Source organism: Strigops habroptila, chromosome 9 (assembly GCF_004027225.2).
Source record: "Strigops habroptila isolate Jane chromosome 9, bStrHab1.2.pri, whole genome shotgun sequence".
Lineage (NCBI taxonomy): Eukaryota > Metazoa > Chordata > Aves > Psittaciformes > Psittacidae > Strigops > Strigops habroptila.
The window spans coordinates 9,209,982-9,237,539 of NC_044285.2; the positions used below are offsets into that span (position 1 = coordinate 9,209,982).

The window sequence follows — 27,558 nt, forward strand, 5'->3', positions numbered from 1 at the left end:
CGAAACAGGAGAGAATCTGATGTGTGGGACATAAATATCCTCATCACCATCATCTCCCAAACTATATACTCTCTTTGGTAGCATCCCAAGCAGCATTAAACCCATCTTCTTATAACTTGTTCCAGCCCAATTAGTAATTTTATTATTGTTCAATGGCATTTAATGCCTCTGATTTACTGAGAGTAACATCTAGCTTTTTATAGAACCATCTAACAAAGTTCTTGGTGTGCTGTGGCGTGGAAGCGGGCCAGAGGAGAACAGTCCTCGCAGCGGCTCTCCGTGCACAGCTGGTGTCCGTAGGTTTACATTTTCCCTGCTAAATTCTAACAAATGGTAACCAGCCTTCAAAAGCAATGACAGAAACACGAGAGAAACGTGCCAGGTTCATTCCCATTGGCTCAAAAAATGGGTCAAGACCAGTGCTGAGGGAAATATGTAAATAAAGATGTAGTAACAGCCCGTACCGTGTTTACAGCACCATTAGGTCGGGGTTTAACTAAACGGGAGCGATCCCAGGCTGGGGAAGGCCCGCGGGCTTCACCACAGCGGAGTCGCCGTCGCTCCGTTCCACCCGCTGACAGCCGCGCTCTCCTCGACCCCGGGGCATCGAACTTACCGGCGGGTCAGCGGCACCGGGACGGCTCCTCAGCCCCCTTCACTCCCGCATCTGCTCCGTGCCCGGTGTCCGGCCGCGGCACGGCGCTGCTGTCCCCCGGCCCGGCGGGGCGGAGCGAGGGGCGGCGGGCGTGGAGCGGGGCGGCGGGGGGAGGGCAGGATTTAAACGAAGGGCGGTGACACCGCACAAAAGATTTCGATAGGCTTAAGTGAGGTTACAGCGAAGGCAACAGGGAGGGGGGAGCCTCCCCCAGAGCCATGCAGCGTCTGGCTGGCGGAGCCGCCGCAGCCGCCTCTTCCCAATAGTTTGAACGGCTGAGAAAGGGAATTTAAACGAAGATTTCCTCCTTTCCCCTTCTTTTTCCTTTTTTTTCTTTTTTTTTCCTGGGAGTTGGCGACTCGGCCGAACATGGCAGGAGCAGCGCAAGGCCGGGCGGGTCGCAGCATCCGCGGCTGCAACCCGGAGCCACCACCCTTGTTTGCGGGAAGAGCCTAAGTTGGCGCGGCGGCGGCAGCGGACGACACAGCGGGAGCCGGGCCGAGGGGCATGGGCCGCGGCGGCGGGGAGCGAGCTCGCAGCGGCCGCGTGAATGACCGAGGCAGGAAGGAGTGAGGCAGCGGCAAAGGAAGGGGAACGGATCCCGCCCGCCCCCAGCACCCGGATCCGGTGGATCTTTTTTTTTTTTTTTTTCCGTGCTTTTCTCCCTTCTCTTTCTATTCCCCCCCAACCCCGGCCCGGCTCCCCGCGGCGGCTCCTCTCCTCCTCCCTTCTCCTCCTGTTCCTCGGTCCGGCCCGCGGCGGGGCTGTGGCGGGCTGTGGCGTTCGGGGCGGGCCACACCCTCCGCGGCGCTTCCTGCGAGCCGGCGGCGCGGGGCCGCGGCGGGCGCCGGGGGCGGCACATGGTGCGCAGCCGCCACCGCCCCTCGGCCCTGCGAGCTGCGCCCGGCCCGCGCTGCCGCCCGGGGGAGCCGGGGCACGGTAACGACTCGGAGGGGTGAGCCCCGAGCAGTGAGGGGTTCCGGCCCGTGAGGGGAACTTTGAGCAGGAGGTGGTGGAAGGGAGCGGAGCCGACGTGCGAAAGGGGAGGAGGAGAAAAAAGAAGAAAAAAAAAAAAAAATAGTATTTTTTTTAGCTAAATGATGCCGGAGCGGGGCCCCGGGGATCCCGGCAAGCGCCGGCCCGCCGCGGGAGCGCCCTAGGAGCGGAGGCTGGCGCCCGAGCGGGGCGGGCGCCCCGGCGGAGCTCGCTCCCCTCAGCAGCGGCGGCCCCGGCGCCCAGAGCCCCTTCTTGCCTCCCGGCGATTAATGGAATGATGTTGCGGAAAAGGCAGAGCGATCCTGCCGGGCTCAGTCGGGACTGCGCGGGCGGCAGAGGCGGCGGCAGCGGGGTAGCGAGCGGCATGCGAGTGCCCCCCCGGCGCGATGGCTAGCGGCGGCTCGGGCAAGTCCAGCAGCGAGGTGTCCGGCGGCGGCATCCCCAGCAGCGGTTCCTTGCAGAGGAAGAAGCTCGTCTCCATCTGCGACCACTGCAAGATCAAGATGCAACTGGTGGCCGATCTGCTGCTGCTGTCGAGCGAGACCAGGCCGGTGAACACTGAGAGCCTGTCTGTCTTTGGTGAGTCCTTCGAGAAGTGCAGGGACACGATCATCGCCAGGACCAAAGGACTCTCCATCTTGACCCACGACGTCCAGAGCCAGCTCAACATGGGACGCTTCGGGGAGGTGGGGGAAAGCTTGATGGAGATGGGGGAGCTGGTGGTCTCCCTGACTGAATGCTCTGCCCATGCTGCCTACCTGGCTGCAGTGGAGACTCCGGGGGCCCAGCCTGCCATGCCTGGCTTGGTGGATCGCTACAAGGTGACCCGATGTAGGCATGAGGTGGAGCACGGCTGCGGGGTCTTGAAGACCACCCCTCTGGCAGATATGAGCCCTCAGCTCCTGCTGGAGGTTTCTCAGAACATGTCCAAGAACTTGAAATTCCTGACAGACGCCTGCGTGCTGGCCAGTGAGAAATCCAAGGATAAATTTGCTAAGGAGCAGTTCAAACTCAGTGTCAAATGTATGAGCACCAGCGCCTCAGCCCTCTTGGCGTGCGTCAAGGAGGTCAAGACTTCACCCAGCGAGCTGACCAGGAACCGGTGCGTCTTGTTCAGTGGACCTTTGGTGCAGTCTGTCTACGCTCTGGTGGGCTTTGCCACTGAGCCCCAGTTTTTGGGTAAAGCGGCCACCATTAATCCAGAGGGCAAAGCTGTGCAAACTGCCATCCTAGGAGGAGCCATGAGTGTGGTATCCGCTTGTGTGCTCCTGACCCAATGCCTCAGGGATATAGCCCAACACCCCGAAAGTAGCACCAAAATGAGCGATTACAGGGAAAGGTTGAGGAACTCTGCTTGCGCCGTCTCGGATGGTTGCAACCTGTTATCTCAGGCACTAAGAGAAAGATCTTCACCCAGGACTTTACCGCCAGTGAACTCCAATTCTGTGAATTAACCCCCACATCTTCTGTTTAGATCCTAGTCATTGCTAAAGGAAAATAATATCCCACCTCCTCACCCCTTTTTTTGTATACCAAAGAATTTGCTTGGATGAGCCCAATCCTTTGATTTCATGTGGTGAAGCAGCAGAACATACTCAAACTATACGTACTAATAAAGGTAGCCGGTTTGGGCTTCTTTTTATTTTACATTAAAGTCCAGCAAGTATCTGCAGATAAAATTTTCCTTTAATCAACAAGGTCTTCAATGGTAAAAACAACTGTTTAAAAGTGTTTTCTATCTGGGGAGGTGGGGGTGTCTTAAAAAGAAAAAAAGGAGAAAAAAAAAAAAGCTTTAATCGCGCTGGGTGCGGTTTTTAAAGTTTGTCTTGTCTCGTCTTCCAGAATTTCCCCTCTAAATTTTACTGTTTGTGCAGGAAAAAGGTTACCTCAGTTCTCACTCATTTGAAAAAGAAATGATTAAAACCCCACCACCACATAGAGGATGGATGTAGCTACTATTTTGTTTGTTTTCGTTTTGTATGACTTTTTTATTTTGCATCAAGTGTTAGGTTAGAAGTGCATTTGGTGTGTAGGAGTGGAAGGACTGGAGGTTGTGATTATGTTTTCCATGTGCTGATTTCCAAACTGGGGGAAAAGCTACTGTGAGTGTTTAAACAAACAAACAAATTACACTATAACAAAAGTGATTTTTAATTTTTTTTTTTTTCCAATGTCAGTTTTTATCTTGCATGTACTGGAGTATTTATTTCATCTATTAAAATGTTATGTTTCTCAGATGTCTTCCCGTGAATCTCTTAATACTTGAATAATTGAACAGCCAGGCCTGTTTGCATTGTATGTCATTTCCCCCAGGGAATGGGTGGTACAAATGTAACTGTAGTTGTAGACAGCAGCATACAGGCTTCGATTCAGTTCTTTTATTTTCATAAATACTGTCCCACCCCCAGTACCACCCCTCCTCCTGCTCCGGCCGCCTCTGACGGAGATACTCTAGTTGTATTTATGGGAAGCTGGACAGTGCTGCAGGCATTGGGATTGCCCTGTCTGGTTGCTGCAGCAGGGCACCGGCTGGTGGTGTCTCTATCAGCATTCTGTGTTACCTTGTGAGAAGGTTTTGTGTTTTAACTCTTGCGGATGTTGTGGGTCATCTGTGTTAAGCCTGTGAGTTTCCATGTTAACTTAGTTCCTGAAAAACTTGACCCTCCTGGATAGCCCTGCTCGTTCCGTGTGTCTGCTTAGGATTGTGGAGGTTTGCTGAAGCGGGCCCTTTGGTTGCGCAGAGGTTTGTGTTGGAGCTCCTCAATACGGATGTCTGTCAAAGTAGGTTGAGTTTGATGATGGAAATAATGGGGAAGAGTTAGCTTTCCAGGCCCAGGCCACCTCCGTTTGAATTCTTTGAGAATGTTGAGTGGACCTTGGGGTACAGGGTTCCCATAATTGCAATGATTGCTTTTTTCAGTCTAGTGTTTGTTGACCTGTGGGATTTGTTGCCTTCTATATGTTCCATGAAAAGTAAATAGAAGAGCAGGTCTTCTGCCGAGGAAGCTTTGTTTGTCTGCCCAGCTCCATTGCATAATTGGATTATTTTTTTATAAGTCTGCAGATTGTTCAATGTCGAAAGCTATTGGAGAACATACCTTTAGAATGTTATCATGGTTTAAACCTTCACTGTAGAAGCACTGTCCTATTTAATCCTTTGAAGAAGTAAACCTTTTGGGTTGGGATATGGAACAGTCCTGGAGTAGTGAAAGGTCTTCCTTTTATAGCGTTACTGTTTCTCTTGCACATGATGCTTTTACTTAATCTCAAAGGGGAGTCAAACATGACTGCGTAGTAGATGAATACATCCTGTGAAGGATATACAAGCTTAGCTTATAGATCTTCAGGGTTAGAAAAAAATAATTAATTTACTTTAAAGGACCCCAGTATTAGATTTCATTTATTTTTAAATGAAACTTCTCTGATTTCAGTAAATTGCATGGCTAGGACTTTGTGAAAAAATCAGCCCAAGTCCCATTGCGCTGGGGTATGACATTCTCATGACATTGTCTCTGATGCAGTGTCCGCCTGGTAGTATACGCTGCAGAGGCCTGGAGATCCACGTCTATGTCATATAGAGCAACAGTTCTCTCCCTATTTTTCATACATAAGTATATACATATGCTGTCCTACCTTTGACTTAGATGCCTCCACAGGTATTTCCTCAGAGGCACTCCCACGTGTGCATGGACACAAGTTTTCCCATCTGGATGGCAGAAACAGCTGTAGGACTCTGGAGGGATTTGTAGGAGGCCAAGGACATCTACAGGGAGGTCCTGTGCTTCTGCAGTGTTTGTGGTTGTCTGCTCAACTACCCTTTGTATCTCCCTCCCTTGTCGCATGTCTCGTTGGAAGCCGAGATACCGTCCCAATCTACCCTTCCTTCTTTTCCGCAGTGGCACTGAGGGGAAGGAGGAAAAGGGGACTGCAGCAAATGTAATGCTTTCAGGATGTACTATCTTCTGTGGCTGCAGACAGGAGGTGCGGAACTGGCTCCACCCTTCCTTTGCATAGATCCTGGATGGTGCAGAACTTCGTGTGGGACGTGCGGAGATGGTGCCGAGGAGGCTGCAGGGCAGTGCTGCTTGGGGAGGGGACCAGTGCTAGGGCGGCATCCTTCAGCTCTAGGGCTTTTAAGTTACCATGACCTACATCGGAGGCCTGCTTCCAGATATAAACCAGAGGATTCTGAAGGGCAGCTCTGCAGCATGTCTGACAAAGAAAAAAAAAATAACATCCCACTGGCTCTTTTGATGTTTCTACTTAATAATTTTTGGTGCTGAACTAATTAGATACCTTTTGATTCATTTATACATTATTGAGGTTATATGGATCACAGTGCAGCCTCCTTATTACCTCTGCGTGTGAAAGACAATATATTATTAACGATGATAGCGCCGACTTCTGTTGTAAAATTTTAAGTGGTTTAGTGCAATTTTTGTCTTAACAAGGATACTGCAGATTCTTCTCCCCTTTCTGATTATATTTTAAAGTGAACTACATGCATACATATTAAATAAGTATGTATCTTTTCCCTTTTTTTGACACCGAAGGAAAGCAAACTGTTTGGGGTCTCCCTTTGCTTTTGAGGAGTGTGGGTTTTGCGGGGGATTCAGTTTAATAAAATCAAACGTGAACTGTAGCCAGGCCATGATTTTAGTTAGCAGGCTGATGGAAAAAAATATACACAAATGGTAAATTCACCAAAGGAAGTTACTGTAACATTTTAAAATAACAGTAATTTTAACACTTCAAAATGTTCAATCATTTCTTTCCAGAATAGAACTCGCACAAAGGGAGCCCTGCGTTCCCTGGCCTCAGCTCAAGAGAGTATCTATCAAAATCTGTGCCATTTGTATAATAAGCACAGCAAAGTTCAAGAAAAAGAAAGGCTTTTCATGCAAACAGGTACAACTATTTTTATGGTCTCTGAGTAAATAATTAACAGGAAAAAGTCTGTATATACATATGAACATTGTGGTATTTTCTGAGCTGAAAGCGTGGTTCCACTGCTAAGTGTGAACATACATATATTTTAAATGCTGTAGTGCCACATTTGTAAAGACTTAATGTACATTGTGATAATTTATTTTGGAATGTATTCCTATAGAGTATTAATTCCAGTATAGGACATTATTTCAGTAGGTATATTCATGGTCATTTACTTCATACTCTAGGACAGAAAAAGTACATAATGGATTAGTTCTCAGGGTGCAGTTGCTGGCCACATCGAGGTCACTGGTGATCACTTGGTGTCATACTTTAGGCTCTCATTGCCCAAATTCTTACACCATGTAGGTCAACAGGTAGTGTCACTGTTTCAACATAGGCTCAGACAAGCATGAGATGTGTCTTCTGATCTGGAACTGTGGTGATTTTGTGAAAACTTAGTATTTTAGGATGTTTATATCACATATGTCATAGATCTGCTCTAACAGTGTGTTTAATAAAGGGGTTAACCTCTTTCTAAACACATTATGCAATGCAGATTTGTAGCCAAAAATAACACAATCCCCACCAAAAGAGAATTAAGCTTATTTTTTAAATGTAAGAATTATTTTAACAGGGAAGAAGTCACTTTTGTATTGTCTGTGAATCTGGTATTACCTTTTGGTTGCGGCTTCATCATAGTGAAGTTTGTTATTGATTTATTACAGCAGCTGAATCTCTTGAGTTTAGGATCAGAGCAATGTGTTTTCCGATTCTAAAAAAAAAAGTTCTGTAAGACAACCAGTAAACTAACAGCAAAATGCAATTGAGAAGCAAGTACATTACTTAAGGGAACTTGCAAATGTAAATCCGTGTTATTTTTCAAAGCTAAGAAAAAAAAAAAAGACCATGGGTCAGATAATTCCCTTCACTTTTTACCACAGGAAATGATCAAAGTAGCAGAAAATCTGCTCTTTTTGGCCAAACTTCTGTCAGAGACAGAAGGGGTCGAGCCAACACATGGTGTATGCAGCCTTGCAGCAAGAGGGGATGTGGCTGATGGGAAAGGAGGTGGAACCAGAGGAAAATCTGTAGGGTAGTACCTCCTATTAAACCCACAGGAATTTTCCTATTCTAGATAAAACAGGGGCTGATCCAGTAAAGCAAATCTCAAACAACGAAACCTTTCTTTCTGGGCTGTTAAGATGCTTGTGAGTGAAGATACGGGGTTAGGAGTGTTGGGGATGCTCAGCATTGAGTGGCTGTAGGGAGCAGAGTGCCTTGAGTTGCCCTGATGTGTATTAGAAGTACAGGCAGAACTGTGTACCTGCCACAACAGTTTGGTGGGAGAGGAAGGGGTTGGCTTTTAATTATTTTTTTTTTTCCCTATCAGGCTTTTTCTAGATTTTACAAGCAGAAGCAGATGGCAGGGATCAGTACATTTTACTTCTTTGTTCTTGCTGCCTGTGAAAGGTGCCAGATGGGCAATGATAAAGATAGAAACTCTCTTCCTGTAGCCCAGGGACAGCAAAAATGCAGAGCTTCAAGGCTGCCCTGTCCTCACAGCATAGGTTAACGTGACAATATGTGTGTTTTTTGGGGGGCCCACTGGTTTCACTCTTTGACTTTTTGCCACGAAACTGGCAGAAAACCCCAGTGGCAACTTGACAAGGGCATTGAGACCATTAAAGTATTTCACATAGGCCACTAAACCACCACCAAGTTTGGATCATGCACAAACGGGCCAAAAACCATACAGACTAGGTATGAAGTGCAGGGCCAAATGCTTCATATGACTAACTTGGAAAATTAAATACTGTCCCCTCTGAGAGGTGTTTATTTACTTGGGAATTATGAGTTATCAGAATTTTTGTATGGGAGTAGTTCAAAGGTACATTAACATAATTAACAGCAGTATTCTGAACCATTTTCTTAATGAAGATGGACATCTATGGACAGGCAGGGCCTCATCCATGACTCAATGAAGTCTGTGTAATTAAATATTAATGTTTTCCCCAAGTGATATTAAAATGTTAGGGGGTCATTTTGTGTTGCAAAGCGAGGAGTTATATATTGATTTTCATTAATCTGGATCTCTTCCTGGAACTGGTTTTATTGCACTAGAGTCCTTTGAACCTAAGTGTTTTGTTTTTTTAAAACCACACAGTGTATGATGCTATATTCCGACCAAGTCAAAAGCAGCATTTCAAGATTAATGCAGAAATTCCTGGGGTCTTTTGGCAGCTCACCAGACTCTTGTTCCTGTTCTAACTTAATTTTTTATAATTTCCTTTTATGTTAATAAAGGCTTCTTGTGGCTGTAAAAGTTGAAGTTGTCTTACTCCATAGACAGCCTGGTTCTTATGTAGATATTATTTAGATTATTTAGAAGTCCTGCTGGTTGCCAGATGGAGCTCTTTTGGGTTTTGTGTTAAATACTTGGAAAGCTAAATAGCTTGACTTTCCCCTCCTTCCCTGCCTTCCTCCCCCAACAACATAAATAAATACTTGAAAAATTATTACTAACAAGTTGCTCAACTTCACTTTTAAAATCAATTAGTTTGAGGTGAAATGACTGCAAGTATAAGCTACCTCAGAGTAGGAGGGGTTTGACTTACCTACCACGATTTTAAACCAACTTTTTTTCTCCATGTTTGTTTGGGCAGCAGGAACTTGAACTTCAGTTTAAGGATAGTGAATCCTGAAAAGCATAGAACATGGCCTTGAATCTTGCAGTAGCGTTTCTTGCAAGGTCTGAACTTAAGATGGAAACCCCAAGACGGTCTTAGACTGCAGTGGCTGCTAGGATTGCTGGAAATAACTTGCAGGGTGTGGTTCAGTGGTATGCTGGGCTGCTGCGAGCCGCTCTATCCCTGAATTAGTTTAACCAGCCTTTGGATGACAGAGAGTCTCTGCGGTAGCTCCTGTATCTCCCACCTCCCTGGTCTAAACATTTAGGTGAGGCAGTGAGGAGGAGAGGTTTGACATCAGGTTCTCCATCACCAGCATGGAGCTCTGAGGCTGTTTACAAATCATAGGATTGGCACTGGAAGCCCATACAGCTATGAGGTTGGACTCATCATGGAGTGGTTTGAAACTACTTTTAATCCCCTGACTTTTGGGGTGTTTAACTCTTCAGGCCATTCAGTCAGTTGAGTTCACAGGGGCTGTCTTAACGTGCAGAGCATCAGCAGCAGAGCTGGGTCAGGTCTGGTTGGCCTCTGGATTTTAGCAATTGTGAGGCTTCGTTTGATTGAAATTCAGGCAAACTGCTGAGGTCTAGGAATGCCTCTCAAAAGAGCAGAGCCTGTTTGGCACTGTGGCACTGATGAACTGAGAGACCTTCTGGGCCATATTCAGTGTATACAAGGTGTTACTCCAGCTCATGCAAAATGTGCTTGGGAAACACTGGGAGACAGTGTCGCACTAATCATCATTATTTTGTCATCAATAACCAATGGTCAAGAGAGTAATTTTTGCCTCCAGGGTTATGTTTTTAAAGTACAGAGGAAAAAAACCATCAATTCCTAGTCAATCTTTTCACTATCTATTGATTCTGTCTGGTTCACGTGAAATATAGGAAATCTGTTGAATTGGTAGGCGTATTGTTCAGGTGTACTTTAGCGCCTGCTTGCTTTCTGAACATGCACACTATGGGAAAAAATGAGAAGAGTCAGGTAGTTCTATATGTGCAGTGTGACGGATTATAGGCCCTGTAGCAGTTCTGAACTGGCATGCAGTTAACGCTCTGTTCTTATTTAAATGCTTCAAATTTAGTCAATGTTTAAAAATTTACTTTCTGTTTAAAAATTTACTATGGAATCAATCTGTTCTGGCAATGTTAGATTCATAAGTTCAAAAACTTTATCCCCTTTTATCATCTTTAAGTAACCATTAGTCTGAAATGTCTCAATCTCTAGGTCTGGCTTAAAAAAAAAAAGAAACAAAAAAGAAATTGAGGCCTGTATTTCAGTTTTAATATTTTTGACAGCTTTAAAGCTAATGGGTCGACCTATTTTTAAATTGAAGAGCATGGAAAAATACTGGGTGTATTCTTTCTCATGCTGAAGTGAGCCATTGTTTCTCTGCTCGTAATTAAAAACTTGCTTTTTAGAAACTGGGACTGGTTCTAGGCATTGCGAGAAAATCTGTGAGCGAAACTATCTGCATGAAATTTCCTTAATACTGACTTTAGGCATGAACTCAGAGTCTGTAATCTTGCCTTCTCTTGTGACTGTCATATTAGAGCAGTTTGTCCCAACAGCCTGTAAATGGAGAAATGGAGCTGGTAGCATCTGAACAGGCTGAAGAGCAGTTGTTGAAGTGAGTGGTACAAGTTCCAGAGACACAAGTACTATCTTTGAAACTTCAGAGATACGCACTGCAGGCTGTAATAGTCCTGAAGAGTTACAGTGAAATACAGGGCTGAAAAAAGCTACGAGCAAGGGAGGCTTGTTACACAATGTGGGCACAATTTATAGTTTTTAAGGAGGGGGAAAAATAATTATTTGGTCAGAACTGTAGGAGTATTTAGGGGCTTAACTCCCATTGATTTTCAGTGGGAGCTATATGTCTAGATGTTTTGTGGACCTGGTCATTTGTGATGAACTTTGAATGCCTGTGGGTTTAGGATTAATTATAGGATGTGGTAGAGTTTTACTGTAACTCTATAAAGCTAGCAAATTTGCAGCTGAATTACGAATATGGGCCATAATTCTGTTCTTGCCATTCTGACATTTCCATACGAGCTAAAATCTCTTGTTACCCTTGCCTATGCCCTGGCTGACAAGCAGCCAGAGGCCCAACTCTACCTCATTTGTCTCTTCTGGTTGCCAGATGCCAGCATTATACATCTTACCTTCACATCAGAATCACAGATTTCACTTCCCTCCCTCCACCCTCTGCTCCTTGTGTAACACCCAGATGTGGCACAGAGCTCCCTTTGTACTGTGTGCATGTTATCCTCAATAGGCCATACACATAAAGACAGTTCATGCTAATTGAGGTCCAGATCGCATCAGGAACATACCTGTTCTCTCTGTATGCAGGTTCCAACTACCTCAATACCACATACATCCTTTCAAAATAGGTCTTGAAGAGCTGCCTGTAATCCATATTCTTCGGAACTCTTTCACACACAGTTTGTCAAAGAGCTCTAATGCAATTCAGAAGAAAGGGTGATCTGACTTTAGGTATTTATGAGATGTTTTTTAGTTGGGGGTGGGGGGTGAGCTGGATACCATGAGACGTAGGTTAGTGGTGAGCTTAAAGTTGTAGCAGCTCTAGGTGCCCATTTCCCAGTGGAGTAGCATTTGGGCTTTGTGTGGCATTTGTGTCTCTCTTTTAATGTTCTGCTAAGATTGTGTATTCAATTAATCTGCAATTTTGAAGTTCAGTAACAGGGAGGTAGCATCTGGATTTACACTGCTCTGTAAAAGCTGTTTTGATGACTCTCCTGTAACTTTTCTAAATTGGACCCTGAGGCTTCTTTTAAAATTTCTTGTCTTGCCACAAGTTTTTTTTCTTTATCAAAATTACCTTCATTTTCTCTCCAGCTGGGAACAAACAAACAAACAAAACCCTGGATAAACCTCGTGTATTTATCCAATTCTCTGCACATCTGCCTTTTATGGACAGTTTTGGGATAATTAGATAGAAATCACTTTCTTTGAAAAATACTTTTTCCTCCTAAATTTCAAAGTCATAGTCTGAAACTGGGGAGCATTTTGTTTTGTATGTGATTAAACCCACATCTGTTCATTGGGGTAGAACAGTGGAAAAGGAATGCCTCTCTGTCTTGGTACATGAGATGACAAAAGGCCAAATGTTCTTGTTTGGTTCACTTACATGATTGTACTGTAGTATACAGAAATGCCTGGCTGCATCAAAATTGCTGTTCTAGACACTGAGTATCCTTTTGATTACAGGCCCAGCACTTTGCAGTTGCTTGTATTGGGGAGAAAAAAGAAGAAGTCTGTTGAAGGCCCCTGTTAGTACATTATAATGTTCTGTATTACGTTTGGTTTTGTTTAAGACAAGAAAGCTCAAATCGGAATTATGTGCCAATTCTTTATAAGATCCCACTCATTTGGCAAAGGAATTGCATTAATTACATCTTGTTTTCTGTACTGTGTCATTACAGAAGAGAGAGCACATGCTGCGCTTGTAAGGGGATGAAATAATTCACTCACATCTTTGAAGGCTTTGCTGTATTTTTCCCTTTTCCTTTGAAAAAAAACTTTCCCTGGATGATAAATATGCTTTGCAAATGTACAGCGGTACTCAGAAGCTTGAGTAAAACAGACTTTTAAAAACTAGTAAATCTATCTGATAGAAAGATGATTAAAAAAGTCAAAGTACTTTTTCAAAGCTTTTCCCCAAAGTATTGTTTTAGGCATAGTTTTACCTGGTTTTGTTGTTACGTTCATTTCATGTTGCTGTTGGACATTTCCTCCTCTATGCGATGATTTTGTAAGTTTCACTTACAGAAGATGCAGTTGCTGGCTAGTTCTGGATCCTTAAGGCTGTGATCTGTGAGATGTTGCATGTCGTTCCTTGTACAATTGCATTTTACTGACATGATCTGGAGTTCACGTGAACCTCTAATGTCCAGGGAAAATCACTCCTGTCAAGAGAATAAAGCATAAAGAATGTTCAGACCATGTCTACAGGAAAATTCTGTTAAGATGGACATCTCTTTTTCAATAACTGTCTGAACTAGCCCCTCTTCATCAAGATTATGAATTGAAAATTAATGAGAGTATTTAAAGAATTTTCAGCTGCCAAAAAATTGATAACCTACATGATATGTGAAAGCCTTTCTTCATTTTTTGCTTCTGTTCATGTCTATCTGTCTAAAAATAACAGTTTAAATGTATTTTTATGCCAAAAAATAGCAGGTTTTTTCATCAGGGAAAAGGGAAAGCCTCTCTTTTGGTTTTCAGAAGTGGACTGCAAACCGATCAATATCCCTTTTGCTCATTAGATGCTGTGTAACTAAGTTATCCCACTGCTTACTGCACTCTAAAATACCTTTTACAGTTGATGTGCATTGACATCCTACAGTTTCATTTTAGAAAAGTGCTCAGCTTGTTTATGTGCTTCAGTCATATTGACAGTATATAAATTCTTCCTCAGAACCAAATAATCCTTGTTAATGACAGAGTGAAACGATACTAAGTTTATTTCTAAGGGGAAAAACTAGTGCTTTGCATTAGTCGGATTGATGAGAGTTCAACCTAGTAATTCTAAAGGCTGTTGCATTTGTAGTAGTGTGTTTGAGGACTCTTGCAAGCCTGAAGCATACTATTTTCAAACTGTTTAATTTTATCATTATTCCAGAGAGTACAGAATTATCTCTTCCAGACCAGGTTATTTGGAAATTAAAGCCCTTTAGACTATATTTAGCAAAAATGATCCTAGTTAGATCTAGTTTGCAGGGTGGGTTCTATCTGCAGATACAAAAGCGGGATTTACAGGTTGATCGTGTTGTGAGGGAGTTGTTGTACTGCTAGTTAAGAACTGCATTGCCTGAGATTGGGGCATCTGGGATTTTTCAAAGAAACATGGACTTTTATTTTTTAGAAGCAGCCTTCTGAATTTGTTTTTATGGGTGAAATCCCCAGAAACAATGAACTTCGCCTTGACCTCAATAAATGGTGCAGCCATAGGGATTCTTTCAGACAGATAAGGATCAGGTGTGGTAGATGCAGGTATGAGGTATACAGGTATAAAAACACACACACAAAGGGGACTCCTTCCTAAGACTTGACTTTTCTTCCCCACATACTTCTCTACAAAATAGTATGATTCTTGCCTTCAAAGAATAGAAAGTACTGTTGGGAATACAGTTTGCTTGAAGGGCAGTTACCCATTAAACAGGGGCCCTGGACAGACAGCAGATCTACCAAATACTAAATACTACTTAAATAAATTGCTAAAAAACTGCATCAGAATTAGCAGCTAGCTGAGAACTTCTGCTTGTAAGCAGGGACCTACATGGAAATATATTTGGTAATAAGGTAAATGTTTGTCATCCTCATGCCTTGCCAATGATTTTGGGTCTCTGCATGTTAAGACTAGGGAAGAAGGTGGAAACTTGTTTGGTTAAAAAGTATAGATCAGTTGTTAGGAAAGAAAAAGGGCCTTCTAGAATTAGCTTGGATTAAGCTAATGGATAGGGAGATGCAACTCTGTTAATTAAGGGATTTGTGGAGCACTGTGAGTCACACTACCTGTTAAGGGCACTTGGGCCAAGTCTACTTACAGTGATCCTTTCTTCATCAGAATGAAAGCTTTATTGTCTACCCCTAGGCTGTTACGTATCTTCACCTCTCCATATGTAGAGGGCTGTGCCTTTTCTGAAAACAGAGATAAAAAATAATGCACCTCTTTCCCATGAATGCATGTCCCACCAGTCACTCCTGTCTTGGTCCTGAGCATTTCACAATGTAATGCTGTCTAGTGATGCTTTACTTTCGTCTTGCTTTTTGCATTGTCACTCACATATTCCTTAGTGCACATCATCAGACTAGGAGCCATTCCTCACCTCTGATTCTCCTCTAATGCTTCCAAAAATCTCTTGTACTCACTTACAAAACCAGCTGGAACTGCAACATCACTCCATTTTAAGCTCTGAATTGTGTTTGCCATTACATTGGTTCCACATGCTGCTTGGGTGGAGACATCAGTTAAAATTCCCAACACGGCCAGTCAGGCCAGGAATTGCAGCTCTGTGTAAGTGGTGGTGACTTTCTAATTCTTGATTACATTATGCTAGAAAAGAGGATTGTTCCCAGAGCAATTTACCAAGAGGGGAAAAATGGAAATACTGTTGAGGATGACCTTCCACCCCAGTGATCTATTTGGCTGGCGTCTGTTATTGCTCAGCTTCTCTGTCATGGGTTTCGCAGTAGTCCAGTGCTTTGTCATCGCTACTAAGTGGAGAACTCCTGAGCTCACTAAACAGTTTGTGAGGGGTTTGGGTAATGGCAGAAGGGTTTATGAATGCAACTGCAGAACAAAGAATTCATCAGGGTTACCTGAAGTAGACATGGGTACTATTCGAGCAGACTTTAAATGCATCAATTCTAAAAAATTCATCAATCTAAAGTGCTATTCCTGAGTCCAAGATCCTGAGATAGAGAGAAGGAGAGAGGAAAAAGAAAGGAATTACTTTGCATCACTCCAGCATGGGAGCAAGAAAAGTGTTGTTGCGATTGTCTCCAGGAGAGAGGCAGTGCTGTAATCCTGTTTCGTTTTCGTACGCAGAACTTGAAAAGATTTTTCCTAGAAATGTGTAATGGGACTGTCAGAAAACAGACCACTCCCCTTCCCAGTAGTTTCCTGCTGAAGTCATTTAAGGCCTCTCACAGCTTTCATCTGTGTAGGCACTGGGAACACACGGGCCAAGATTCTTTTTTTTTTTTTTTCCCTAAGTGGAGTACAGGCAAAAATGAGGCGCTTTAAAAAAAGTCATTAGGAAAGAAAGTTGGAAGTTTCTCTGCATGTGAAGCTGGCTCGCCACTTAATCAGTTTCTCATTTCCTTTCTGTTTCCGTCAATCCCAGTGAAGTGGATCTAGGTGTTTTTCTTGTTTTGGGTATTGCTAAAAGCATGTATGTGAGCTGCCCAAAGGGGCGGAGAGAGAAGTTGTTCCTTACTTCACTTCTGGGACTGTCTGTTCAGGGCTTTACACAGGAGGTGACTTGGAAAGGCTTGTGGATTCCATTTACTGTGCACTCAGACCTGATGATCGCAGTAGGCTGAACATACAAAACCTGCTCTGCAGGCAACAGCCCCAGTGCAGTAGCTATTTAAAACGAAAAATTCCCTTTGTGGAGCTGGCAGATAGCCTGCGCTCACAAAGATGGAGATTTCTGTTGGTATATATGCCATGTTTAACACAAGGCAGTGTGCTTTTAGAAAGAAACCATTACTACCCTGAATAAATGGATGCTACTCAGCATGCATTTTCTGGCTGGACTGAATTCAATCTTCTCATTCTGAAATGGATAGCTTTTTTGGGTTGCATTCACTTGTCTCTCAGACAAATCTGTAATGTGGGTTTGTTCCTTAGATGAATGATACACATTTCATCTGGTTTCTTTCAAGTTGAACTCTGCCTGGCACAGGAATGATAAATGTTTTTTTCTTTCTTCTTTTGTCTAGAAGACCATGTTGTACTGTGAAAGATGAACTTCATTCCCAAGACAGATGAACTGCATTCAGAGGTGGATTTACTGGTACCTGTTTGTAATGCTACAGCAGTGCCATAGGCAACTCATCAGACAGACATATACTGTGGTAGTATTGAGCTGTTCCATGCATCAGCCCTTTTGTAAAGCTTTAATTGGAAGTTATATGTCTTTAAAGCCTAGAGGAGTCTAGGAGTCTTCTCTGCAGGGAATGAATTTTCCTATTTTACTATTAGTCTTTGGGATAGTGATGTACATACAAGTATTTCAGCCTTGGAGCGTAAGGAACTTCACGAAGTTAGCTGGCCATTATAAATTACATATGCATTTAGGAAAAGAAAATGCTGGTATTTAAGTAGGCTGCCAGCATGCTGTGAATTCAATCCACTGTATTGATATGACACTTCAAGTTTGTATGTGCATTTGCTATGAAACTGTGCATAGCTGATGTGTAATTTTTTGGAGTTTCCTTGATCCAGTGGGTAGGGAAGCTCAGTGAGATGAGTATAGCCTGAAGAAACTTCACAACTGCTTTGAATTAAACTTCTGATCAGGTCCCAAGATCAGATTTGGGACTGATGAGCTAACTGGCGTACCCAGAGAAAACTTGAGCTTGCCCCAAGCATCTGACCGTTACCCTGCAGTGATAGCAGGCGCTTAGCATTACCTGTCCCTATCACCTTCCTGCCTCCCATCTGCCCTTGTGATGAGACCATATGTATGAGGCTAGACAGACAAGACGTCCTGTGGCCTTTCTGATAAGGGCCAACACGGTGTCATGTGAGGACACATGGCGCTTTAAACAGTCTGGATTCAGGTTGTCTGCAGGGGCCACCTGGAAAGGAGAAGTTGGGTTGTGTCTCAAAACCTGTTTGTAGGAGCGGCTGTCTCAGGTACAGTTTAAGCAAACCAGGGCTATAGCTATGGTCCTGTTTGTGCTGACAGCTTACCCAGCCTTTCCTAAGGCTTTAGATCTTTACCTACTTGCTAAGGTATTTTTGTCTGTCTGTCTTGCTGCTGGCATTCTTCTTGCTGCTTAACTACAGTGTTGACAAAAGTTCTTGTCATACTGAAAACAAGATTTGAACTGAATCCAAAGGCTGTGGAGTCGGTGCAGCTGTGTGGTGGGGAGGAGCTGATACATGCTGTCAAAGATTTGAAACTATTAAGCATATACGCAAGGAAATGGCATCTGAAATGCTTTTATTCTGGTGATAACTGATGATTTTCACCACGTACAGCTTTGATTCTTACAACTTCTTGTATCAAGAGCCTAATCTAGCCAACCCTACTTTTGTAAGCGTGCTAATTAGAGATGCCTGGTCTATTTTGTTGCAATATGTACATACACTAGTATACGTTGATAACAGGAAGCATGTCATTCAGAAGCCATTCTGCCAAAATCTCTGCTCTTTGGCCCCTTGTGTAATAGATGGCACCAGCCACCACAAGTCACCGGTGGTGACCTAATGGCCAGTCCCCGCTAGTCACCACCTAGTCCTAGTGCAGCAGAGTTTTTATACAGAATCCCTTTCTGTGTGTGAGCACCCTTGTAAGAATCAGCAGCACGCAGCTGGCTGAGTATCTGAGGCATGCAGTGTACAGAGGTGGTAAGAACCTGTACAAGCAGTATAAGCCTTACTTCCTAACAAAACAGAGTTGCTGGCAGAAAGTGATAAGTGTCAGTGACTGTTTAGATTAGGGAAGATCGGGTGTGTTCAGCAGGGGAACAGTGTTTGTTTAGGTTTTCCCTCCTGGGACTAGTTCAGTATTTCAAGCACGTTTGAGAACAGAGGACTACGATGCGAGACAGTGTGTATGGACAGTGTGTATGGATCTGAAAGAATTAACAATGCTTCATAAAAAGCGATTGCATATCCTATAATGCTAGCTTTGTCTCTGGGTATCTGTATAGACTCTCTCAGTATTTGTTTGCTGACTTTTCTTTCAGCTTAAAATACACAAGAAGATGCCTGTTTCAGCCTGTTGGGGCTGACAAAATACTAAAGATCAACAAAACCATAGAGTAAAATGTAGCTGAACCCAGTCCTGTATGGGGAGTCCCTATGTGTGCTGTATCAGAGGGAACAGCTGGGATCTACTACTGACAACACTACTAAATCCACATTTTTTCCCGTCTGACTGTATGCTCAGTGTGCATGCCCTGTCCAGCAAAATGGAGAGCTGATACTTGTCTCCTTTTTACTCACTGTCTGCTGGAAGGTTATTTAGAGCAGCGATGTCTGAGTCACTTTGTCACAAGCTAGTTCAAAAGGCATATGCTGTATGTAAAACCGATCCAAGAAGATGAAGAGCAACCGCAAAGGGACATAGTTGTGCAGATCACTATTCAGAGATCTTGAAACATAAAAACACACAGCTCTCAAAGAAGAGGCCAGGACCCCAAAAATAATTGGCCAGGGTAATGGAAATTGTTAAAAGAATGAATGGGAGGCAGCCACAACCATTGCCAAAATCACTATGGTCATCAAGCTGAGAAATGAGCCTGGTGGCAGCAGTACATCCAGATGGCTGAACAACAGGACTTACTGGTAATCCATCCATTTGCCTGATTGGAATCTCATCCACCCACCGGCTCAGAGGCACATTCCAGAGTACTCCCAAAGGGGCTCCCAAAATCACAGGCACTGAGCTCCTCTCAGTCTCTGAGAAGGACTCAGCCTCCTCAGCAGTTAGACAACCACCGATGAAGCCACAGGTTCACTGGAGCCCTATGTGCAAACATCGCATCATGATGTTAACAGAGGTTATTTTTGAACACTGCACATCCTGTATTCCATGTGGCTGGGCTTAAATGCTGTGTATGCTGCCAGTATGGCTAAATGTGTGTCAGCAATTAAGGACCCCAGGAGGTCTCTCTGAAAACTGATGTACAGGCTTGTGTAGCTCGCCTTGCAACATAACTTTTTCCCAGCAGAATATGATTGCTGTAATATGGAAGGGAGCTTTGCTCTACACATGCTAAGTACCCTTATCTCTCAAGTGGCCTGACTAACATAATTAGATTAAACTAAGAGGAATTGGGCCAACCTTGGATTCTGCCACTCCTGTTCAGACCCAGAGAAAGGTCTTTGAGCACAAAAGCCTGCCTGTTCTTTCCAATTATATTAATTGACCTAATAACAATTTTAGGTGTACATTCTCTTCCTACAAACTGTGCTTCTTTCTTGCTACAGGACAATTACTAGTTCCATCCTGGAATGATAGGCATGTATTTAAATCAGAATAAAGAGATCTGACTTGAACTGTTAACTAAATTAATAAAAAAATAATAATAAATAAATTAATAAAAAATTAATACATACCAAAGCTGGTGTGTATTAATGTAAGAGCCCTTGGCCAGCTGACTGAGGAAGAAACCCCCTCCCCAGTAACTGAGCATTAGGGTTGGGAGCCTGAAGTCACTGTCACACAGAGAATATGGGAGCACACAGGGCACATGTCCCTTCCCGTAAGTCAATCCATGGCTACAAATGTAATGGAATTTGCAGGTTTTTGTGACCAGCTCTGCTCCTCAGACCAGCATTAGGAACAGTGCCTGACTCCGATGGTGTGGAAGCAAACCTTGGTTCTACTTTTGAGGCAGAACTCCAAGAGATTGAAAGAGGTCCTGGAGTTATAATATGAAAATCACTAGTTCACACTGACATAAACCAATCTGATGGAGGATAGTCAGATTAAGCAGCAGGTGAAAGAAATGCAATAAACACATAAAAATGAAGCTTCTACTTCTCATCATGTCTCTTTAGGATGAGATTAAGAGAGAGAGTTTAAGCTTTAAAAGGCAGAGATGGAAATGAATAGTGAAAACGTTACTTGGTTTTGGTTGTTTTTTGTTTTGTTTTTTTTTTTTTTTACTTTTGTAACAGCTACAGTTTTTGAGTTCTTCTTCTGAAAGTTGTCATTAATGTGGCACTATTTTTTAATACAGTTGAAAGTCAGATCCAGCTGGTTACCACAATATTAAGTTATCCTCTCCACAACTCACCAGTTCTCTTAAAGAGACAACTTTCTCCAGAAGGCATCTGCTTTAGACAAAACTGTGGCTGTTTACTGTCTAGTTCATTTTAAAAACTGCTATCAAGGTAGAACCAATGGACACTGACATTACAGTAAAACCTTTTCTATGATACTCATACTGCAATATTATTTCTCATTTACACTGACCAGCATCCTGATAACCAACTGCAAAGACTTGATGTGGTAACAACAAACACTAGAATATTCAAAAGTGCCTTAGATGTGCTTTTGCAATACATCAGCACTATAAAGTGGGGCATGTGTCAGCTGCATTGACAAAGTAAAGGTGCCAGGGACTACTTCTCGCTTCCTCTCCTCTTTGAGTAAACCTTTAAAAGACAAACAAATCTCTCTGTTACAGAATGATTCACACCAGGTAAATAAATGCATTTCAGTTGCAATCATTCCCTATTGAGTTGAAGTGGTATTATGCTGTTTTAATCTCATCAATTTGAGAAAGCATGCACAAATGAAAACAAGTGACTTTAACATTTTAGAAGGGGGAACTGCAGCTTGCAGAGAGCATCCAGCAAAGGAACAGGAATAATTTTATGATGACTGGGTTCAAATCTATGCCAGTTCAGAACTTCTGCTACAATTAATTTGATTTCTCCACTTCATTCCTGAAAAATTAACCCCTCATGATAACCCTTGTGCATTTCATCTATCTGCAGTTTCCACAGTGTTTGCCACTGAAGAACTCAAAATACTTATAACCCTTTTTCAGTTCAATCTGATTGCCACTAGGGCTCCTACCCACCTTCAAAGGGAAATTCAACTCTTACTGCCATCTGCGACACCAATCCACCTTAAAGGGTATCAATGAACATACACAACAAAACTTCTGAAATGGTCATTTTGAGCACAAATGCATGCATAAGAATACTCCCCGCCTAATGCTTAAACACAACCACCTCTTCAGTGAGCAGTGTAAGTAATATGACAGCTTGTAGCAACACTAAATAATCATCTACTTAGCCTAGAGCAAAAACTGGAGCAGTGGGAATGTACAACATTTGAATCAGCATTTGTTGGGAAAACATTTCTCTTGTGACATACAAACCTTAGTGACTGCAAATATCCAGAATTTTGATGGTACTGTACTGAAAGCTGATATATTCAGCAAAAATAACTTCAACAGTGAGATTAGGACAGAGATTTTGTTAATAGCTGGAGTGAGCTGGCCACGTGAGAATGACCATTGTTCCTGCTGACAGTACCTGTGCACTTCTGGGAAGATTCCTTCTCATAAACACCAGGCTGCTTCTCAGTGAAAATTCTTCATGTGTACAACAGGAAGCTCCAGTCCTGCAAAATACATATATTCTGATGAGTTTGTAGTCTGAGATGGTGCAACAGTCATGACACTAATTTGTCACATACAGTTTTCTACATTCTGCTTGAATGAATCTCTCTCTCTTTAGATTCAGCTCCATAGTGAAAACACTTTGAGGTCTGAATTTGTTCTTTCCTTTTGTTCTTTAATACCTCTGGAGAGGTGAGGTCTGATACTCCTGTTCATGTGGAATAGCATCTATTCTCCCAAACTGCCCTGTTGATTTGAACAGGATAATTTGGTATTAGACATACCATGCAAATGTTACAGTGAGCATTCCTGAGGTTTGTCTGTGCTGACAAACAATTCTGCCAAGGAGTTTGCTCATTAAACAGTAGTGAGAAGCAAATCTGGGTGAGACCTGAATACATTTAAATGAAGTTTTTTACTTGCTTAAACAACAAGAACAACAACAAAAAAGTAGATAATTTTCCTGCATTATTGTTAATAACACAAAGCTGTATTTCTAACATTATTTAAAGTTCAGGTTTTCATTGGGTTTGGGATCTCTGGAAAGTCTTTCCTTAGTAAAAAGAAAGAAACAGAAAATCTGTTTTCCCAGTGGTGCTCATTACTGATGCAGACTTGCTGTCAAATTGCCACTACACTGCAGAAAGATGTGCAAATCAAAAGCCTTCATGTACTGGAAGTTTAACAATTTAGCAAGCAGAATATACAATTCATATAGCTAAAAACAGAGAGTAGGCACCAAAGAAATGGAAATATCTTGTCAGTTTGAGAGTTTTTAATATAATTGAAGAAATGCAAGAACATTGTCTTGAAATATTATTCATATGTACGGCCAGATTAGCTAAATTCAGGTCTACCACCAAAGCTGCCTTCTGCTTGGAATAAAATACATGTTAAACCATTGTAATTATCTAAATTATTATTATTTTTTTAATTGGAAAACCTCACAGAATGAGTTGCAATTATAAAATTTCAGATCAAACTGCTTAAAACTTAATTCTGTAACTAAAAAGTGTATATTTACAAAATTTGCAATGTTGAAAAGCCAGAACAGATCAGTTTGCATAGTAGCCAAGTGTTCACTAGTAAATATGCTCCACCTTTCTGCTCGGAAGCAGCAGATGAATTCTTGCAATTCCCTTTGTAATTCTGATCCAAGTATTTCTGAAGCCAGTGGAAAGATTTATATTAAGACAGCTTATTAGGGCTTTGTTTTACATGTGTTTACATGTCTCACTGAGATGAGTGTTTATTTCATCTCGTTTTTTTCAGGGCTTCCAATCTCAACTCTACAGTCTATGAAGAGGAGTTGTTTTTTTTTCTTGAAACTGAGATAGTGTATGAAAGAGAAGGCTATTGGGAAGCAACAGACATTTGTTACTGGTCCATGGCAAGATTCCCAATTGTATCAATTCTAAGAATATACTTTGAAACAAATTCTGAGATAACAAATCATACTGACCACAAAAATGTCCTTAGGTGACACCGATAAAGAGGGAGAGTCACTTTTAACAGGCAATTCTTGCTCTTGCAGGTGTGTTCTCACAAGGCTGGGAAAGTCTTTATTTTTGGGAGTTTCCATGGAAATGTTGGCAGTACTGAATGGAAACAAAAATATTTAAAAGGAGATGTTAAAAAAAAAGTGTGATTCCAATGTGACTAAACTTTGTGTTTTTCTAAGAGTAGAAAGTAGAAATGTTGTTGTCTATGGTTTTAAAAATTCTATCTAAATGAAATCCACAGACAAATTCAGGCACAGTTTTTACAACTGTTGTGGGTTTGGCATCATAAGGAGCACTTTAAGGAACAGCTTTTAAGAATCTGCAAACACAAAGTGTCTCCTTTCATGTTTTGTTTTCTGAAATAGGCAGCTGTTTTCTACAACTTGAATTTCCATACAATCAAAATAATCCTTGCAAGGGTGAAGGTGGTCGCTTCCAGAAGTACATAACACAAAAATCCAAGCAGGTTTTGTTCACTTTAGAAATAGCCTTTAAACATTTTGAATACTTAAAATGAAATTTTCACTGTCATCTTAAAAAAGAGTCTGCAACACTGATGGGAGATGGTTAAGTTTACTTTTTCTTTTTTTCCTGAAAATTAAGTTCTGTAAAAAACTCTGCACCTACCTTGCAGCAGGACAGATTGCTTTAGGGAGTGTTCTCTGTCACAGCAGAGGGCACGGGCCGCAGTGTAGCCATCATTATGTATTGCAGGAGAATGACCCCTGGAGCTATAACCAGGCATCAGGCACCAGCCAGTTTTGTAAAGTCCCATCAAGAGCAAGAGCCAAAATGACTAAGACAACGATGCAAATGCGAGGGCGGTCCTGGTTCTGTGTTAGCAAGCCATGAAGGTGGCACAGATCCCCAAGGACCTCAGAAAAAGACAAGGCAAGCCACCTCCTTGTTGCTCTCACAATAGGCTGGGAAGAAGGCCTGAGGAAGAAAAATGTCATTGTGCCTTTCCCTTTGCTTGCTTTAACTTTGAATGGAAGAAGAGCAGCCGGATGGCCCAATGCTATGGCAGTTTCAAGGACCTGCTGGCAGTGCTATTTATACACCATGGTTGAAAAATAGCACTTGAGAGTGCCTCTGTTATAAGGTCTTGGTTGAAAAAAAACCAATTCCGCATCTGTGAAAACTTCCAAAAATTGCTTTCCTTAGTGTAGAAACCGGATATATATTTGTTGAATCAGGCTCTTAATTAGGTAGGATACAAAGGCCTTTCTCTCCCTGTGATACTTCCTGCTTAACAACAGCATTCCCCCTGCCTTCTGCGAACCCCGCTAAAATTTGATGTGAGATTTTTTTTGTTGTCACTTATTTCCACAAAGATACCATACCAGTGAGCAATGAGATCCTTTCTCTCCCCCTCCTCTTTAATTTAAATTTCTTTTTTCAGGCCAAATTTCTTCCCGCTTACTTGGGCTGGTCTTCTCATTAAAACACATTCTTCAAATGACCCCCAATCATTTGCCCTTCCTGTCCATTCTTGGTTATGCCAAAAGTGTTAGTTCACAACAGGAAACCAATAGCTTGTGCTATCAGGAGACATTTCCTTCACAGCACAAAACGTCTGAATAATAAGTTCAAGCAAGGCTTCACCCATTTCCTGCGAAAGGAGGGAAGTTTGCCTATCCCAGTCCCTCAGAGCTCTTTGTTTCCATCCCTTCGTGACGTAATGCTTTCTGCATAGGGAAGATGGATCATTTTCCCTTAACAGCACTAAATTCAATATCCTGTGTAAAGTTTGATACTGCTCCTCAGCAATGAAACACGTAACATTTACGAACAGTAAAATGTTATGCTGCAGTTTATACTTGTGGTGTCTCTTTCAAAAAATAAACTGAACTTTTGTGTGTGGAAAATCACTATAATGAAAACAAGAAGGCTAAAGACAGTCTGCTTTATTGTTGTACTTGCAGGCTGTTTAGCACTACCGCTCTGACTACTGTGTATCCTCCCAGCAGATAGGAGAGCCCATCTGGTATAAACTCTTGGTGAGCACCAAAAAGCCCCAGACTAAAAAGTCCGTGTGTCCATTTGGCACTGCATTGTACAGGAATACTGCAGAGAGAGAAACTCTCAGGAACAAAACACATCAATTAAGCACATGCTTAACTTCATCCCTATATAGCAAAACATCCATTTAAGCCAATACTGAAGAGTGACTTAAAGTGATATGCTACATCAAAGCCTTAATATAATAGCAATACTAAATTGTTAAAAATGGAATTATTAAGCAATACACATTAACTCTTCAGTGCTGGAACATTTAGGGATATTTAGGATGCATAATTTTAGGCAAAATTGTGTTAAACTATTCTTTATCCAAACAAAGTAGGCATAAAAATCACTACTTTTTTCCATTAAACCCTACATTTAACCTAGTTTTGTTAAATGATAAAACCTAGAATCAAGATATTTAGTTTTCTACATTTTTGTTTTAAAAAACAAGCTTAATAAGGGCTTATATGATTTTTTTAATCACCTGTTGCATAAAGTAAGAAAGCTTAAAAGGAGAATTTGTCAAAGAGTTTGAGGACCTTAAAAATAGCTTGTCACAGTTGCTATTATAGTGCAGTCTTAATTACATCACTTGCTGTCACACAAAAGTCATAATACATCTCTCATTATTCTGAAGACAATAAAATTCATTACATTTGTGTCCTCTGCGTGTTTGTCATTTGAAATGTTCAAGCCAACATGAAATACTGCATCTCTTACTCCAATTCACTCGTTCCAATCAAGAGGCCAAACAGAGTCAATGGACCATCTTCCTCCCTCCTTTAACAGTTATTGCATGCATTTCCTACTGTCCGCGTCCTCAACCGGGATGCCACAGGTAGTAGGCACCTTCCTCATGGAGATTCTAGTGATGTTTGTGTTAGCTAAATAAACCACTTTAACACCTCTCCACTAGGAGCTGTGTTTAAGAATAGCAGCTTTGTGTTTCAGTGTCTGTTGCTTAAAAGGCAAGAATGTGATTTCCTTGCTGAAGGTTGGTGGGAACTTTGCACTTCATGTTTTCCAGTCCATTTCCAGAAGTACTGTTGTCAGTTATGGGTCCAAGCAGCAGAGAGTCTCTGCACTAGGCAGATCTCACCCACCCTTACCACCTTCCAGTCCTCACTTTCCCCATCAGTGACTAAGATGTGAGATGTCAGTCTCTTTATATTTGTTTCAGAGAAACTGTAATGATGAATTTTGTTTCACTTCATTTGGGGCTCAGGAGGGTGTTTCGCCCTCAGTGTCTCTCGCAGATCAGAAAACTGTTTCTGAAGAAAAAAACCAACCCTGTAAAATATCATTCAGTCCTTTTTCTAACTGTTCAACCTTAAACTGGGACATCTTGCTGAAAACATTCTTTGAAGGTGATATCCCAAGGCTATTGTTGCCTCTTGATTTTCTTTTTTCCCCCTCCCAATTTGAATGGCCTTTCATCTGGGCATTTGAGTATGGCTAAGCTACATTAAATTGTGTAATAAAACCCCAACTGGTTGTTCCTTGGGGGTTTCCAGATTTATAAGGCCAAATCCGGAAACCCTTTGTTCTGGCAGTGTGTCTCCACAGCAGAATAACAGGTGAGCTGGAGGATGTTCTCAGAAAGCAATGCAAACAACTGATGCCCAAAGAAATTGGCTACTTAAGACTGGGCATGCTGAACATGTCTAGTTGTGCCTAATGGCAAGAAAAGCTAATGACTGTTATTCTATAGGCTATTAGAGAAATACAAACGCCAAGGTATAAACGTGCATACTTAAGAAAAAGAAGTCAGGCCAATCATCAGAGAAAGCTTCCTGTTAATCTCATGTTTTAATATCACAGAAAGATCTCTTATAGCAACTGTGGGAACACAATGTCCTTTTGAGCTTGTAAAACTACATTTGCAAAATGCTCTGAAAAGGTCTGTGGGTAATACAACAAACTGGCA

At 42.2% G+C, this 27,558-nt stretch overlaps 1 protein-coding gene across 1 annotated transcript; it reads left to right on the plus strand.

The window, feature by feature from the left end:
• The first annotated feature begins 903 nt into the window (after nucleotides 1-903).
• Nucleotides 904-3,888, plus strand: TLNRD1 (talin rod domain containing 1). The gene has a single exon (XM_030497055.1). The coding sequence runs from the start codon at nucleotides 2,038-2,040 to the stop codon at nucleotides 3,103-3,105; it is 1,068 nt and encodes a 355-aa protein (XP_030352915.1). The 5' UTR covers nucleotides 904-2,037; the 3' UTR covers nucleotides 3,106-3,888.
• The last annotated feature ends 23,670 nt before the right edge of the window (nucleotides 3,889-27,558 follow it).